This window comes from Mycteria americana, chromosome 5 (genome assembly GCF_035582795.1).
Source record: "Mycteria americana isolate JAX WOST 10 ecotype Jacksonville Zoo and Gardens chromosome 5, USCA_MyAme_1.0, whole genome shotgun sequence".
Lineage (NCBI taxonomy): Eukaryota > Metazoa > Chordata > Aves > Ciconiiformes > Ciconiidae > Mycteria > Mycteria americana.
The window spans coordinates 55,962,935-55,980,804 of NC_134369.1; the positions used below are offsets into that span (position 1 = coordinate 55,962,935).

General features: G+C 35.1%; 1 protein-coding gene across 1 annotated transcript in view; it reads right to left on the reverse strand.

Annotated features, from left to right (window-relative positions):
• Positions 1 to 17,870, reverse strand: part of TRIP11 (thyroid hormone receptor interactor 11) — a 34,861-nt gene that overhangs the window by 14,342 nt on the left and 2,649 nt on the right. The window contains exons 2-15 of the mRNA XM_075503452.1: positions 17,420 to 17,496; positions 16,178 to 16,288; positions 14,753 to 15,028; positions 13,829 to 13,897; positions 12,941 to 13,106; positions 10,894 to 11,259; positions 10,176 to 10,216; positions 8,665 to 8,868; positions 4,574 to 7,603; positions 3,706 to 3,846; positions 3,298 to 3,491; positions 1,622 to 1,785; positions 1,187 to 1,290; positions 749 to 848 (exon numbers count right to left, since the gene is read on the reverse strand). Of these exons, the coding sequence (XP_075359567.1) occupies positions 749 to 848; positions 1,187 to 1,290; positions 1,622 to 1,785; positions 3,298 to 3,491; positions 3,706 to 3,846; positions 4,574 to 7,603; positions 8,665 to 8,868; positions 10,176 to 10,216; positions 10,894 to 11,259; positions 12,941 to 13,106; positions 13,829 to 13,897; positions 14,753 to 15,028; positions 16,178 to 16,288; positions 17,420 to 17,496 (5,043 nt within the window). The remainder of the gene's footprint in view (positions 1 to 748; positions 849 to 1,186; positions 1,291 to 1,621; positions 1,786 to 3,297; positions 3,492 to 3,705; positions 3,847 to 4,573; positions 7,604 to 8,664; positions 8,869 to 10,175; positions 10,217 to 10,893; positions 11,260 to 12,940; positions 13,107 to 13,828; positions 13,898 to 14,752; positions 15,029 to 16,177; positions 16,289 to 17,419; positions 17,497 to 17,870) is intronic.

Genomic DNA, 17,870 nt, shown 5'->3' on the forward strand with positions numbered 1-17,870 from the left:
AGCAGGCTGTCCTGGACCATGGCCAGTTGGGTTTTGAATATCTCCGTGGATGGACACTCCACGTCTCTGGGCAACCTGTTGCAATATTTGACCACCTTCACTGTAAGTGTTCTTCCTTTCAAAACTGTTTCTTCTGGCAAATTCCTCTACCATTTGGCAAAGTTTTGTCTTCAAATCCAAAGCAATGACATTCATCAAATTAGAGTACTTAATCCGAGAACAATATGAAAGGCATCTTTCTAAATATGAGCAATCAGGAAGCTTATTTGAAATGAGATCTAAAAATACAATCTAAAGATGTGTCCAAGACCTTTCACATAATCTCTTCAGACAGTCTCCCATCTGTGCAAGAGCTGCTCCCTCTACATCTCTTACCAACAGCACACCCTTTCTCTCTACCTCACTGTATTCCTGTGTCTATGTCAAATACAGTAGTTAGTTACTTTGGAAAATCTGACAACATTTGGTATTTCACAAAGTTTTTACAAAGACACTTACAGAGCTAAATCAAGGGCTTTGGTATTTACGAGGGGAAAAAAACCCCAACAGGGCTTTGTTTTGAGAAAGATCCCTAACAGAAGGTAAACACACTTTTTCAAATTTGCTTTATAAACAAGGAAGTCCTCAAAAGGTGGCACAGAATTACTCTTTTCCTCATAGAAGAATTTTGGTAAGTTTCTAGGAATACTATATTCCCTCCTCAGCTGCTAATGTTTTAAGCAGAGATAAAAAAAAAAAAAGTAGTTACCTTCTTTCTTAAGCTCTTCAATCTGCTCCTCTTTGATGTCGAGCTGCTCAGTAAGCCTTGATGCTGCATCCAGTGCAGCATTTGCCTCTCCTAAACTTTCCTGAATAGAGGGCAGGACAGGGACAAAAAGAGAAGCAAGGGAGTTCACTATCACAATTACACTAATACAACACAGATCAAACATAACAGATGCAGAGACTTCAATCGCTTGTTCTTTACAATAACTGGACTGTAAACATCCTCAGAAAATGGATGGTCAGCAGAGGAATGCTATTTTGCTGACCTTTTAGTGCCCCCCTCTCTTCCAAGGAAGAGAGAATAATTACATTACTTGATGTATTCTTAGACAGTAACACTTAACACAGCAGTTAAAAACAAAAAATTCAGTCAAGAATTAGCATTCAGTTTCACAGGGTTCAATTACATTATTCAGCCCACCTGCAGTGATACGACTTTTTCTTCTAAGTTTTCTGCTTTTTTCCTCCACTCTGCAGTCTGTTTTTGATGTTTCTCCAGCTCTGCTGAATACATAGCTTTTTCTTCTAAAGGGTTAAAAATACAAAACAAAACAAAAAAATCTTGATTCACAACATGTAAGTCCCTTTGGGATACACAATTGCAAAACCTCAGCATTATCATATCTAGTCTTCATAAGGTAGAGGTGGAATTCAAATTTCATAAATGGGATATTGACTGTGAGCTTTCACTGGGCCAGAACTGTTTTTGTAAATTTTTTCAAAGACAACAGATTCAGAAATTCAAGCTATCAAAAAGGAAACCAGGTAACTAGTATTTTAAAAGCACCGAAATATGGTAACTATCCCAGTTGAAAAATGCTTGTTGCAATCTTTGGTATTTCTTGACAAAACTTACCCTGTTGGAATTGCTCTAGTACCATCTGCAGGTTGGCCAGTGACAATGCATACTGCTTCACTTGATCCTGTGAGATGGTGAGCTGTAGCACAGTTTCATCTCTCTGCTTGGAAACCAGGTTTAATTGCTCTTGCAAAGATTCAACTTGCAGGCTAGCTTGATGACTTAATGAAAAATAAAATACATTATTTATGAAGACAACAACAGAACTGATCACAGAGAAAATTAAATCCCAGCAAAAATAGTGCAATTTATAAAAATGAAGGCAATTTTTTTCACTGATTCCTCTTAAAACAAACAAACAAAAAAAAAAAAACCCAAAACAAAAAACCAACCTAACAACAGATTTTAAATAATTCTGGTACTAAAATTTTGGCAACCAAAAAAACCCCACCCCTACTTTTGTTTGAAGTGCATTAGAAAAAGAAAAAAACAATCTTTGTTGTTCGTTATTGTAACAGTATCTTTACCAAAAAAAGAATCCGTACCTTGCTAATTGTCTGCTTCACTTACTACATGAATCAATAGGTCTTTCTACCAATTTTTACTTTCAAAGCCAGTCTCCAAGAACTCCGTATATCTTGCTCCATACTGACCACTGAACGCTCCATTTAACTTCCCATTATGCAAAAATATTATGAACCTGATTTACTCCCATACCAGTCTTTTTAAAAAGAGTGCATTATCAGGTGGGAAATAGGCAGTATTTCTTGAATGGTATCTGACAAGTTTGATGAAGAATTAAGAAACATTCTGATGAACAGTTTTCACAACCTTCTCCCAACTCTTCCTCTTTTTTCCTCTTCCACAATTTTTCACAACAAATTCTGCTCAACTCAGAAAGCTCTTTGCTGAGAACGTTAAGAGCAGAATCCATCTTTGGCACTTAAAGAAAAAAGAAAGATTGCAGCTACATACATATTTTTTGATTAAAATACTTGTTCATTTGGATGACTGTAGTAAGATGAAAAAAGAATTCTTTTGCTCAAAGTAACCAACATTCCTTTAAATAAAACAATATTAAAGCAGTCAAGATAGGCATTGAGTAATTTTAATACTTGGCTTTTCATTGTTCTGGCTGAAAAATGTGTTTATGGCAAATAAACAAAAAACCACAATTGGCTCTAGCCCCCCAGATTCTGCTACCCATGAGAACTTCAATGCATCTTGTTTTATATATATGCTAAAAAGAAAAAAAGCTTACAGCAGTGTATAAGTTCCATGGTATCAGGTATAAAGTAAGGATGTGTACTTGTCTCAAAAGCAGTTCACAAAGCATGACAGTCATATCTGTGCATTGAAGTGTAAAAAACAAGATTCTCTCAAACTGAATGAAGACTTGACTTAAAAGTAAGTTAAGTCCATCTTTTTTGATTTGACAGACAACTAAATTGATGGGTTGAGGGATTTTTGTTGTTTCTAGTTCTAAGCACTGTCAAAGATGTGACATTTCAACAGTTGCTACTAAAAGGACAAATACTTAAGTTCTCAACAGTAGCCAAGTATATTTCAAATCACCTTCCTGATTTAGAGTAACAAGAGTTTGTATCTTTTTGTTTTCTCAAGTGCTTAGCATATTATAGAATGGTAATTCAGTAAAATAAAGCTATCAGTACCAGTCTATCTAACTGTGATATTTACAGCCAATGCCACTGCTGTCTAAATTAAAAGACTACCTGGCATTCTCCACTGCAGTAGATGAGGACACGAGTTTTTCTTCCAATATCAAAACTTTCTTTCTTAGCTTGACCTCTCTGTCTTCTGCAGCTAAAGCTTCTCGTGTGTAGGAGTCTTCCATTTCTAAAAGGTGATTACGTAACCTCTCCAGTTCCTGATTCAGGCGCTGCTCTTTTTCACGCAAATGCTGTATCTGTGTAGAACATACCTTAAGTTGCCTGTACTATCACTTCTCATAAAAATAATTTAAACAAATATAAAACATGCCCATTGAAGCACATTGCATGTGTATTGACTTCAAATGCTTCTTACAAGTGATTGCTACCAAAAATAATCCAGAAAATATTACAGACGCAATTTCTTATTCTTTTTTATTACTTGCAACTGTAAATTATTTGGTGGTGTACCTCACTCTGCAGGGCACTGCTCTCCATTTGCTTCTGTTTGAGTGCTACCATGACTTGGTCTCTCTCTTGCTGAAAACTAACAGCCTTTTCCTGCATTGATTTAACTTCATTTAGCAGTTGATTCAATTCTCCTGTCTTGCCCTGTTGAAGACACAAACAAGCATTTCAAACATGGCAAATAGTTTTACCAAAGGAGACACAGTCTTTACCCAGAAGAGTGTAAAGATAATACTGATCTAACAAGGAAAAGGGCAGAACACCCATGGCCCTACAGCATAGAACAACATTCAGGGAGAATATTATTTTGAAGTTATTTCACTCATGTTACAAGACAAAGTTATTGCTAAAAGACACTATACACATGCATTGTCTTAATTGACTGCTGTGAACAGATACCTACCTATCTTTGGATAGGGGATATATATTATGTACATAGTGTCTCAAACACTTGTATACTTGAAAATTTCACTTTCCCCCCAGTGTTTGGAATCTATTCTCTGTGATACCTGTTTATTAGGCCATGCACATGTAAAGCATCAGCCTAGGTAGGTCAACCTGTCTGAACTTAAGACAACTAAACACATGAAGAAATCTTTAAAAACAAACCATAAGCAAAATATTAAGCAGCTGTTCAGTAAATGACCAATTTCCAAATAAATGAAAAATGTAGTTTATGGCTGCACAATTAACAGCTAACATTGTAAACCACTTACTTGCTGACTTTTAATTTCCTAACTTTGCACGGGGAGGATTTTTGTTGTAGTGTAGTGCAGTAAGGAGTCACAAACGGATTTCAGGCAAACACTTGATGGCTACATACACACAGAAATCGTGACTAAAAGATATTAATAAATATGAATGCACATACCTGTTCTTTTTCTTTCAACAGCTTCTCAAAAGCAAGAGCTTTTTCCTTCATTGAGTGAGACTCAAACTCTTTCTCTTTCAGCATCATTGAAAATTGCATATTAGTCTCCTGAAGTGCTCGGAATTCTGTTTCTTTTTCCCTACACCTTGCAACTATTTTTTCATTTTCTTCTTTCAGTTTTCTAATATCCATTTCTAAAATTAAATTTCTTTCTTTAAGATTGGTCACAGCTTGCTTCAAAAGCTCATTTTCATTTTCTTTGTTACTAAGATTTTCACTTACAGAAAGTAACTGATCACTTTTAGATTTAATTAATATGTCTTTTTCCCTAAGTGATTTCTGTAAGACATCATGTTTTTCTTTGATCTGCCTCATCTCTGACTCAGTCCCTTCCTGACTCTTTCTTTCAATCTCTGATGCTGTAGCCACAGAGTCAGATAATCGTTGATTGTTTTCCTGAAGAGTCCTAATAGTTGAATCTTTTTCTTGCAACTTTTTTTTCAGTTGTTCCAACTCCTTTTGAAGGAGTTTAGACTCATCACTGAGTACTTCAGGAGCACTGTGTTGAACGCCTGAAAGCTGTGAAATGGTGGAAGCCGTTGCCACAGATGGTGTTACCAAATCAAGTTTACTCAGGAGAAGATCCTTGGTGTTATGAAGCTGTCCTATGCTATGTAGAACTTGTGCTAATTCCTGACTAAAACTTTTCAGCTTCTTCTCATTCTGTTCATAACTCTCAATCAAGCCATTATAATCTACCTGCAACTTTGAATTACTATCGCTTTCAACTGAAATTTGCGCTTGAAGCTTGTGTAACTCTTCTTGGAGGTGAGCTGACTCATGCTGCATGTTCTGAACCGTGGTTATTACTTGTTGCTTCCACTCTTCCATCTTCTTTACTTGCTGTTTTAGTTTATCACGTTCTTGTAGAAGTTCTTCAAACTGGTTACTGTTAACACCTCCTGACCCATTATCAGTACCTGTATTGGAAGTCTGCAAGACAGTCAATAAGGTTTGGCATTTTTGACTTAGAGCATCTATTTCAATATCTTTTTCTCGAATGATACGGGATAAATTCTGAATAGTTTCTCTAGACATGTCTTGACTGCTGTTTTCAGATCTGTTAGATAACTTTTGATTCTCCTCTTGCAACCTTACCAAAGCTGCTTCTTTAGCAGCGACCATATCCATGATATTACGATACTCTGTTTTTAATTGACTGTTTTCTCTTGTCTTTTCACTTAGAACTGCTAGCACTTGTTCTCTTTCAATAACATAAGCTTGTAGCTGCTGCTGAAGACAAAGAACATCCTGCCTATAGGAAGCTGAGGAAACTCTAGCATTGAGAGCTTGTATTTCTAAATCCTTCTCTTGAATGATCCGAGTAAGTTTGCCAACTTCATCCTTAGACAACTGATCAATTTGCTGACTTAGAGAAACATTCTTCTCATTTAGAAGCTTAATCTCCATCTCCCTTTCTTTAATACCTTTTACTAGTCTTTCAATTTCAGCTTTAGATAAGTCATGTTTTTCATTTCCATTTTCTCCATTAAGAGTCTGAACTTTGGTTTCCTGAAAAAGATTAGAGGAATCAGTCTGAATAATCTGTCTCTCTTTGTGCAACTGAGTTTTAATTTGTTCAATTGTTTTCTGCAAATTTTTAATTTCTTCATCTTTCTCTAAAGAAAGTCTTTCATGTGTGACATTCATTTGCTCACACTGAAATTTAGACTCATCTATTTCCTTTCTTTGCTCCTGCAAAGACTGCTGAAGTTGCACTGTAGTTTGATTCTGATCTTCTATTGTTTTTTTGTGAACTTCTATTTCTTCTTCAAGATTATTCTTTATCACTTTTAACTGTGTTACCTCACTTTCAAGTTCAATAATAATATCTAGAGTTTTAGGCTCAACCACAGGCATAGATCTACTTTGCTGATCCTTAAGGCGTTCAATTTCTTCTTTCAAATGATTATTTTCTTCCTTCATGACTGCAAGACTTCTGTCTTTTTCCTCCAAGTTCTGCTTTAAGACATCCTGCTTTTTTGAAACTTTCATATATTCCTCAAGTTCCTGTTTCACCTGTAAGGCTTGATTTTTAAATTTTTCAATAAAAACCTCTTTTTCTTTTATGAGTTCTGTCAACTGCTTTTGTCCTCCTAAGCTAGTAGTTAACATCTCTTTTGTTTCTTGATGGTCAATTTCCATCTGCTCAATGCTCCTTTTAAGTTCAGCAATCTTAAAGTCTTTCTCTTGATTGAGTTTAACTAGGCGCTCATGTTCAAGCTGCAATGCACTGGTATCCATACTACGCGAATTTGATAATTCCTCAATAGTTTGCTTATACTTATGTGCTTGTTCCAAAAGCCTCTTTTCCGTCTGGTTTAATTCGCTCTCTAACTGTCTTTTTTCCATTTTCAAAGCCTCCACAACAGTGTCTTTTTCCAAGTAAACTTTATTTTTCTCAGAAATGGCATCACTTAACTCTTGTTTTAGTTCTTCAACAACTGCTATCAGCTTTCCATTTTCTGTTCTGAGATCAGACAGAGATTCCTCTAAGTCTTCATTTAGTTGTTTATTTTCTGAAATGTCATTTTGTAGTTTTGCAATTTCTACTTCTCTTTCTTTCAGAATTAGATCTTGACAAGTGTAGTTAGATTCATGATTACTTTTTTCTGTTAACTTGCTCAAGGATACTGAAAGTTCCTCCTCTCTTTCTTTTAGTCTCTGCTGCAATTCTCCAATTTCTTTTTTATTATGTAAATTACAGTCCTGGGCTTTCCTTAATTGTTCCTGAAGATCTTTAATATTATCTTGAAGCTGCTGCTTACTTATGTGCAAATCATTAAGTGCATATGAACATTGGCTTAGTTTTTCTTTCTGACTATCTAACTCCTTAATAGTTTCCATCTTCTCAATTTCTAATTCTGATACTTTCTTTCTTTCAAAATCTATGTCAAATTTCAGTTGTTTGATGATACTATCAGTTTCTGTGTGTTGTTTTGACAGCTGCTCTTTCAGTGTAATCATATGCTGAAATGAACACAAACAAGAATTCATTAGGAGAGGAGACCCAGCCGAACTATGCATTTCATTCATCTTTATCCTCTGAACGATAAAAAAAAAATTGTGAGGAAACAAAAATGTTTCCTAGTTGCCAACATAAGTTGGCGAGTAGTATCAACTAGTCAGTGCTAAATTAATTAAAACCAAATATCAAATAGGGATAAATTACATGTCACTAAAAACAAGAACACTATCTCCCCCAAAAGAACCCTAACTACCTAAATCAAGGAACAAAAAGTGAACTACCTAAGAAAAAGAACTGTCAAAATTTGTCAGGGCAGTTGGAATGGGTACGCAGCAAACACCCATTACTTAAAAACAGGGAGGCACTAAATTTAAAATAACAAATTACAGAAGTGAATGCATATCTGTGTATTCTACTTTCAATTTCTTGTTTGAGCTTATTTTTAAACACACTTGCTGTGATTAATTTCATAGGAAAACACTTTAAATGTTCAATTCCATAAAGCAAACCAATATTGAAAACACATGGCTTGCAACTATATGTTCATAGGTCAAATATATCAGAACAGTGACAAAAAGGTATCATTCCATTTTGATTACATATAATCGGTGACCTTTTTTGCTCCACAAATGCTTGTATTATGAGGAACTTGTAATAAAGAAAGAATTATTCAACATAATTTAAAATAATAAAAGGAAAAGAAAAAAAGTTTTTTAAAAAATCATTCATGTTATGCATCATAACATTAGCAGGATAAAAACTGTCAAAGTCTTGCAAGGAAAAATCAAGTAGCATTTAACTGGACTTCGGAAAGTAACACCCCTTATGGATAGCCGACATGCCATATTATTTCTTTGTCCATAACAAGTGGGTTTCTTGCACTTCAGAATTTTGCATTGAGACAGTAGATATGGAGAAAGACTGGACCCAATATTCTTTTTAAGCCTCAGAGGATAACTTATATTTCCCTGCTATCTATGTTCAACGACCAACTTAAACACACACACATACAAACCTAAACATTTATTTTAGCAGTTCAATAATCAGTTGCAATATTTATTACCTGAGTAGCTTCTTGATTCTGCTTGTCTAGTTCTTCCAACTCCGCTATTAATGTTTCTCTTTCAGCAATACTTTCATTTAATTCATGTTCTTTCCTTTCCAAATCTTGTCTTAACTGACTTAATTCTGAATTCTGATCCTCAGTATACGCAGAAAGAATATTCTCATTTTTATGTTGTGCACTTGCCATTTCCTTCTCAGGTCCCTCAAGTGAAAAAAAAATTCTAAATATTAGACTTTATCTTGCTGAAATGTATAAACTGTTTAGATTTGAAATGGTATCTTTTTTCCCCCTCAACAATTAAAAGCAAAGCATGCATTTTCATGTTAAAATCTCTAAGCCCACGTGAATATTATCCCAGTTAAAAATTGTTCATTGTGAAGTATTTGTCTCTACCATTCATACATACATTTATTTTCTCATCCCTAAGTTTAGGAGTGCAATTTACAGACTTCTGCACAAAAAGCCATGGTTTGACAAGCAAAGTTACATCCACCTCTGAGGTATGGATCCACAGCTGGGATGAACTATTATACCTCCAAGAGATACCCTAAACACGTAGTATGCTGCATGCATAGATACCCTAAACATGTAGCATGCTGCATTAGGACAAGAGGAAATGGCCTCAAGTTGCATCAGGAGAGGTTTAGATTGGATATTGGGAAAAACTTCTTTACTGAAAGGGTGGTCAAGCATTGGAACAGGCTGCCCAGAGAGGTGGTGGAGTCACCATCCCTGGAGGAGTTAAAAAAATGTGTAGATGTGGCACTTCAGGATATGGTTTAGTAGGTATGGAGGTGTTGGGTTGATGGTTGGACTAGATGATCCTAGAGGTCTTTTCCAACCTTAATGATTCTATGGTGAGACAGGAATTTTTAATGAAAAACATCTGAATAATGTCCTTATGAAAAAGGCCATGGGAACTCTTGAATGCATGCAAAACACAGAAGACCCCAGTTGAAAAATACTCCTGGATACAAAGTAAACTAAGCCAAATCTCTCAAGCCTGAGTTTATAAAGGACTAAGTCAACCTTGCCAAAAACTAAAGGTGTGTTCCAGAGAAACGGTATGTTCCATTGCTTAACTTCATCAGTAAGATGGAATGTACTATTGTTAGAGTACTACATGGAAGATAAGAGATACTTTACAACTGATAACAGTGTCAAAACTGAAACATACCAAAGTAGAAGAGGTGAAAAATGACAAGTTTCACAGAATGTACTATTAATACCTTAAAAATGTATGTTACAGCAGCCTAAGTTGCAATGGGATAGGTGGAACGTCACTAGTTTTCTTTAACAGAATACACTGTGAAGTTTCACAAGTCAAAATGTATCATTCTATCAATTCCACATGTAATTATAGAATTAATGTACAATTATTTCCTTGATTACAAGGTTATTTATGTAGAAGCATGAATGCTCCAAAAAAGTATAGTGCCAGAATGTGTCTTCCATCAGCCACTATTGTTACAAACTTTTTTGTTGGCTTAATTCAGAAATTGGTTTACCTGATTTAAACTTGAAAGTCTTGCTATTTCACTTTCTGCTTCTATAAAGGAAAACAAAATAATACATAATTTTACTACTTTCCAAACAATCATAAAAACAAATAATTCTCCCACCTTGACCCAACAGAACTCTGCTGCTCAGAAAAGAATAGTTTCACAGTATTTTGTGATAAGCATCAGTGCTGTAAAAGATTCAAATGCACCATCAATCACCACCACAAAGTAGAGCATTACTTTTACAACCAAGTCCACATTAGGAGGACTTTGGTACTACAGTGTATCAGTTATGCAATATTAAAAGATTTTCTGCATACAGATACACCTCTTAAACAGATGCGTTTCAGTGTTTCTTTAAGGAGGAGATACTAGCAACAGACTGCCTTTACATACAAGAAGTGTACTTCTGGAATTTAAACAAACAACTTCTATTGAGGCTTACTTAGTTTTAAAGAAAGAAAAATCTATCAAACAGTTGGCAGGCATGATTACTTACCTAATCTGAAACCCTTATGATAATCACGCTAGTCCTAATATGTCTCCTTTTCTGCTTAGCCTTACCTCAGTGGACAACCTTTTCCTAAAGAAGCAACTTTTAAAAGGTACATATTCTCATATTCGGTTCCAAATGCCTAAAATAAATTCTGAGCATTAAAAGTGAAAACCTGTGAAGATATACTAAAAATAAAAAAAATTTTTAAAAAAATCATCATCTCTGTACCTAACAGTGCTTGCTGTAGTCTGACAACATCTTCTGGTAGTGATGTCTTTGACTGGAGCTTCTTCTCCCGTTCTTTCAGGAGAGCATCTTGCTCTACAACAGAACTTTGAAGCATACTAAAGTCAGACTTAAGATTTTCATATTCTTGCATTATTTGGATTTTTTCTACCTTTGCCAATTCTTGCTCTTTCAGAAGAATTTTGTTTTCTTCTTTGGCAGAAGACAATTTGTGATTTAACTTTCTTATTTCATCCTCTAGGTCCTTTACAACCTGCAACTCTTCTACTTTTCCTCCTTCTAGACTCTGAGCATTTTTTTTCTGTTCGCTAATTTTAGAGTCATCCATGGCATCAGCGCTCACACCATCTAAAAAGCAAAAAATATTGTTTGCAATATTAACCAAAGCCAGCACTGTACATCTTTTGCTTAAAAGTCTCTTCTTCCATCCCTTCTCCTGACAGAGGGATAGTCTAAACCAAAGACATAATCATTCTTACTTAAATAGAAATTAACATTTGAAAGCTTACTTAAATAGAAATTAACATTTGAAGCAGTGCTATATATATTACTAGTTTGATAAGCAGCTTTTCAAATACTTACACACCCCTGGCTCGAAATAATTGTATAAGGTAAGTGTTGCAAGACATACACTATTCACAATTTAATTAAAATATACTTGACCCCCATCTCTGTTGGTGGGGAGATGACAAAATCTAATTTATCAGGATTTGGAACCTCAATTTTCCAGGAATAATTTATCAAACCCCATCTAATTCAGCCTGATGCAAAACTGGTTTTTAATTTAATTAACTAAATTTCAAAGGTTTGCTGAATGGTTGTTATAGAGAACAATTTGCTAAAAATTAGTACATAATTTGCTAAATGATGCACGAAGTTTTTCACCTAAAGATCTCATCTTGCAGAACTGATGTTTTTACAGATCCACCATACTATCATGACATTCATCGTTCTGTACAACCCTCACAATGTAATTTCCATGTAAGTTACAGAGTATAAAAAGGTGTAATCAAAAATGTACAGAAAAAAAAAGTTAAATGAAAGCACACTGCTTGTGAAATCATTTCAGTGTAAGCTCAAACACTTACCCCCACCCCAGACTGTATTATCTTGTCGAACAGAACCAACAAAATAAAAATATAAAATACTCTAATTCTTCAAAAGCTGTGAGCGGTATTTATTTTACAGATAACTTGTAATGTAAAAGAGATGGGATTCCTGCCTCTGACTTCAGTAAATTAGTCCTGCCAGTGTACATACATGCAGTAAGACACACATTACATCTTTACAGACATCTGATTTTAAGAAATAAATTCCCTATCAGTACTACCTTAGAAATTAAGACGCTCTGAAAATATTTCCCTTCTTTCCAAGAAAAAAAATTTTTCCAAAAGGAGAGTATACTCTTTAGAAGTCTGAGTTTTAACAGATAATAAAACAGAGATTTACAGGTAAATCTTATATATTTGTGCAAAGAAGTCCCTAACGGAAACCTAACCAACATGACTGGTTTTATGGAATATGAAATACCTATAAGACAACAAGAAGTTCCTTGTGAGAACTACTGAGCTTCTCCTACAATCTAGTCATGCCACAGACTAAGGCATGGTCCTTATGGCAATATTTGAGCTTTTTCCAAGTAACCCAATTGGCAAACAGTACTTCTCACCAAAATTATTTTTGTGCTGAGATTTTCTTATCTTCAACTTCGCATGTCTCACCCACACCTGTATTCAGTGTAAGTTAAAAAAACAGGAACTGTAGAATTTAGAGCACAACATTTGATATGTATAAAAAATGACACTCTAGACTGATACACGTCAGCAGATTAAATGTAGCGTTCAAGCCAACCACAGTGAATATAAGATACTAGGACACCCGTCTTAAACATGAAGCTGAACTAAAGTTGAAATTCAAATTCCTAAACATAATGTATTTGATATCTATTGCACTGTTACATACATATTTGATCCTTTAACCAAAATTCACTGTACATTAAATAAAAAAGAAAGCATGTGGTAATAAAGACCTTGCTGTAACTGATTCTCAAGTTCTTCAATTCGCTCTTCATATTCACTCAGCTCTTCTCGGTGTCGACGACTTATCTCTACAAGCTTTTGTCTGTGTGCATCCTGCAATACTGAAAGTTCATGTTGATGTTCATCTATTTCTTGACTTAAATTCCGTTTGAGCTCCTAAAAATGTCATTAGAGAAACAGAATGGTAAAATACAGTACAGAAGCTTAAGAAAGAAAAAATACAAAAGAAAGAAAAAAAGTTTTCCCTAACAAAATTAAAGGATTTATTAAAGGATTTCTCACAGGAGAGGTCAAGCTTCTTGGCTTTTGTTGGTTTGGGTTTTTTTAAACATGTTAAAAGACATTCCTTTTAAAAATATGTTTACACAAATAGTATGCTCTACACAACAGCAAATAATAAACCAATGTAGAGAGATTGCAACTCTTTCATAGGAAGTGGATACAGTAGGACTTATTTCTAGTAACTTTCAAGGATAACATGCAAATCCATATTTTGCATCTTCAATGAAAAAAGGCAAGACGTTTCTGAGAAGGGAGAAGAAATTATTTTGTGTATAAAAAATTCAGTCTCATAAGTCATCAACAGCTTCTGAAAGTGATTTGCCCTCATAAATACTAATGTAATTCTTTTAAGCTTACGTACTATATTCATCAAATCATATAAATACCCTTTCTCAGATAACTGACTGTTTTTAAATATAGCACAGCAACATTTCAGTCAGCAGTACAATTACATGCCCACACACATTTTTAATAGAGAAAATGTCAGTGCTAGTGTTGTAAATATTTTAACTACATGCACAAGTCATGCAACCATATGCAAAACCATCAAGAATAAAGCGTAAGAGAAGACTCGTTTGTCAAAGTTGTCATCTTACCTTAACAATATTTTGCAGTTTGCATATTTCACTTTGTTCAGCATCATTTGTCCCCTGCACTTTGGAAGACTGAAAAAAGAAAAATCACATATCCACATGAAAATTGTGACAAATACATGTATTTTTCACATAAGCGCTTCCTCTACTGATACTCAAAAGTAGGAAACAAAGCTAATGTGAAGCAAAATTCAAATCTACAGGAATTTTGATCAAAAAAGGACATTTTTATGGAAACATTTTCATTTTCCGTGGATTTTTTTATTATTACATGCAAATGTGTAAGAGTTGGGGGGGGGGGGGGGACGGGGACGGGTGTTACTGCACCTAATGAGACAAGAGGGTTGCTGAATTTTACTTGAATATTTCCACATGGGAAAAGTATACCTCTGGAATCAGGCTATAGCTTGAAAAATGGTGACTCACATCAACAGCAGCTTGAAAGATTATATTCTTTCTTGTCGCAGACCATGAATTATAACTGACTCTTCTGTCAGTCCTTGATACGTAAGTAAAAACAGTATGGAAGTATCCAACTATCACTTTGAACAGTATTGTGCTGTCAATAAATAATCAATATCACAGCCAGGAAGAAGAAAAATATTTTTTGAAAGGCTGCACAAAAATGAAACCCTGAGGTAGTACTCTAGGCAAATGTTTATGAAACCCTTTTCCTAACTTGACAAATCATACATAAAGGCATCACAAAGAAGCATTTGGAAGTTAGTCACTGAATGTGTCCCTAGTCATGTGACAGCAAGAAAATTACTAAAAGATCATTAGGTTTCAGCTTTTCCATCAAATCATGTTGCTTCTAGAAATTGTACAGCATGAACTTTCAAAAGACCCACTCCAAAAACACCAAATGCAATGAAAACACTAATTTGGAGGGGAGAGGGGAGGGTAAGATAGAGGGGAATCACTCACCAGTGCAATCTGCTTCCAGTGGTCAACCTCAGATTCAAGCCTAGAAACTTCATTGGACAATCTGTTTATTTCTTGTTGTGACCAGATTATATCTCCAAAATCCATGTCATCTCCTTCAAAACCTGAGGAATGTCTGACCACTGGAACATAGGAAGCTGATGTGGCAGCTGGTGGCAAAACACCAGCTCCTAACTGTGCTGACTGAGCAGCTGTCTGTACTTTCTGCAGTTGTTCCTGTAGTGCATTCTGTCTAGCTTTTAGATGGCTGATTTCCACCTGAATATACAGAATACAATGCATTGTTTCAATAAGAAGAATATCAAAATACACTTTTCTTTACCCCTTGTGGCCTTATGAAATGTGAACCAACCAACCAACTCCCCCCCCCCCCCCGCACAAATTACTGATCATTTTCAGTAAAAAGGAAAAAATCCCAAACACTATCCTACTGGAGAAAAGTAGTATTAGCTGACATTTTAAGAAGTACCTCATGCAAGGACACATATTAAAAGTTTTAATAGTTTTTAGTTGAGTAAAACTTCAGTAAAAGTGCTGATTTTTTTCAGCAGCCAAGGTACTCAAGTACTATAGCAAGATTCAGGGTAACAGGTTGTACAAAAAAAGTAAATATTTAAAAAGAGTATTCAGATATGAAAATTAAGCAATATATGATGCTAGTTATTTATATTACATTTGATTTCTTTTACCCTTAGCAACTCAATGTATTGAAAATGTACTTAATTACAATAAACTGAAATTAGCTGCATGCACTTTTCTCATAACAACTCTGTTATTGTATTTACTAAGCAGAATTCTATACATCTCAAAATTCTCCTTCCTCTAGTTCCCACATGCATTTACAAACAAAGCAGAAATAAAAACTCCTTTTGTGTAATTCTAGGCATACTGGCAACTTTCTTCATTTAAAAGGCTATGAAATTTCATGTTACAGGTTATAAAGCTGATGTTTCCATCACAAAGGGACACTTAAATTATGAAAGCTAGTTCTGTTCCCTTTAATTGTATACATTTACGATAAATAATTATGATAGCTACAGACAATATTACTGCTTCAAATGAGAATTTCCTCCTGTTGCTTTCCTTAAAGATAATTGAATCAGAAATACAAAGCAGTTTAATTGTCCTTTCTCACAGCGATTCCAGAAACAACAGAAATTCTCATTATGCATGACATTCCCAGAGAGTTTTCTCGTCTTAACTATCTCCTGGCAGCTCTGCTTATATTACATGATTCAATGAAACATACGTCTTAGTCTCTCAGTGTCTACATTAACAAACCAAGAAACCATAACTGTGACCAATACTTCCACTGAAAGAGCACAGATACTACAACAAAGAGATTAAACAGCATAATACATAAGTTTATTGGACATACTCACGCAAACATTTTACTCTGTATCCTACCTCTTTCTGTTGAAGCTGAGTTCGGTACTCTATAGATAACTGCTTTATTTGAAGCTCTGCTGCTTCATGCTTTTCTTCTAAATCACTACAAACTTTTTTCAGTCTCTCATTCTAGCAAAAATGAGAAATGAATGTTGGCAAATTCAGAACAGTTCTTACAGAATTAGAAAAGTCTGCTGAACAGTAAAGAAATCAAATTATACATATTTCTCATGTTATTTCACTCAAAACACACAGTAACAGGAACTTCCAAGGGTGGGCCCAAAATCACATTCATGTCCAAGCTTTCCATGTTTATACGGCATGGACTCGAGCTCACTTTCAGAAAAAGGTTTGTGGTGACCAGAGGTAAATACCAAGAAGAAAAATTCAGGGCTGAATTACATCTTAGCATGATCCACAGGTGGAATTTAGGAACAGCCACAGAGCACAAACTGGAGCTAATATCTGTACAGTCCAGTATTTGCTCTGACATTAGCCAATAGCAGATGGCAAGAGTCTAGAAAAAGGACAAGCAGGAACAGTTACTTCCCCAAAATACTATCTCACTTCTCAATGCTCTTGAGGGCTGAAGACATACATGAAAGTTGTGGGTTTACAGCTGTAAATAAAATCACAAGACCAACAAGTCCTTTGTAAAAATACACAAAGTCACTTTCCACAAGAGCACATGGGATTTGTAAGCAGTTTTGGAAGAGCATAAGCATCTGTAGCTATGTCAAAATGACCATACAGTAGGGCAACACAGACAGAGAACTGCATCAGGGAACACGCATGCTCTATTCTTTGAAGCTTGCCACAAAAGACATGCCGTCCAGCATAACCAGCCGTTCTAGACCTGCTTTTATTTGTGGTCATATACGAAACACCATAAACCAAGTTTAACTCTTTACCAGCTAAAATTTATGCAAACTGAAAAGATTTTTGCATTCGCAAGTTTTTCAGAGCCAAGTCTATTGCTGCAGTCCAAGTGCACGTGATAGGTAGGAACAGTCACAGAATGCAGCAGTTAGTTAGCGAAAGATGAAAACTTGCACCACATGCATACTCCAATAAACAAATGTGCCCTGCTAACTGTGATGGCAGTTTGTCACCAAAAAAAAGAGCCACATTATAACACCACTGTCACCCTTGTTTCTACATTTACCCAGGGACAAGCAGCTTCAGTGCAGTATTTCACCTTTACAAGAAACAAATGTTATTTATTGCTTTTAATTACAGTAGTGTTCCAAAATTTCTTACTTCAAACTTTTGTGCTGCATTAATACTTTCTATTTCTCTGAGTCTAGAATTGGACACATGGAGTTCTGTTGCTGCATCTGAAAGAAAGTGAAAATTTTCATTTTTATTAAGCTACTTTTAATCCGTTATGTAGACATCAGTTAAGACCACAGTTATTAATAAGTATCTTAGACTGCTTCAATGTTTCCTAGGCAAATATCAAAAGCTGCTTTTATCAGAACACTGTCAGAACTATTTTTCAGACCAGAGAGTCTTTCTGAACCTAATTTAGTTCTCTCTTATCTAGGCTTTAAGTCAGATCACAAAACTAACAGAAAAGCATGGATTTAAGCCTTAAAATAAGGGAAATGATAAGTTTTTACTTGACTATTTTGTGTCACTGAATCTGTTTTTCATTTAGGACTTTGCCCCGATATGACAGTTGTGTGTTTCTCAGTAATCTCATGTGAAG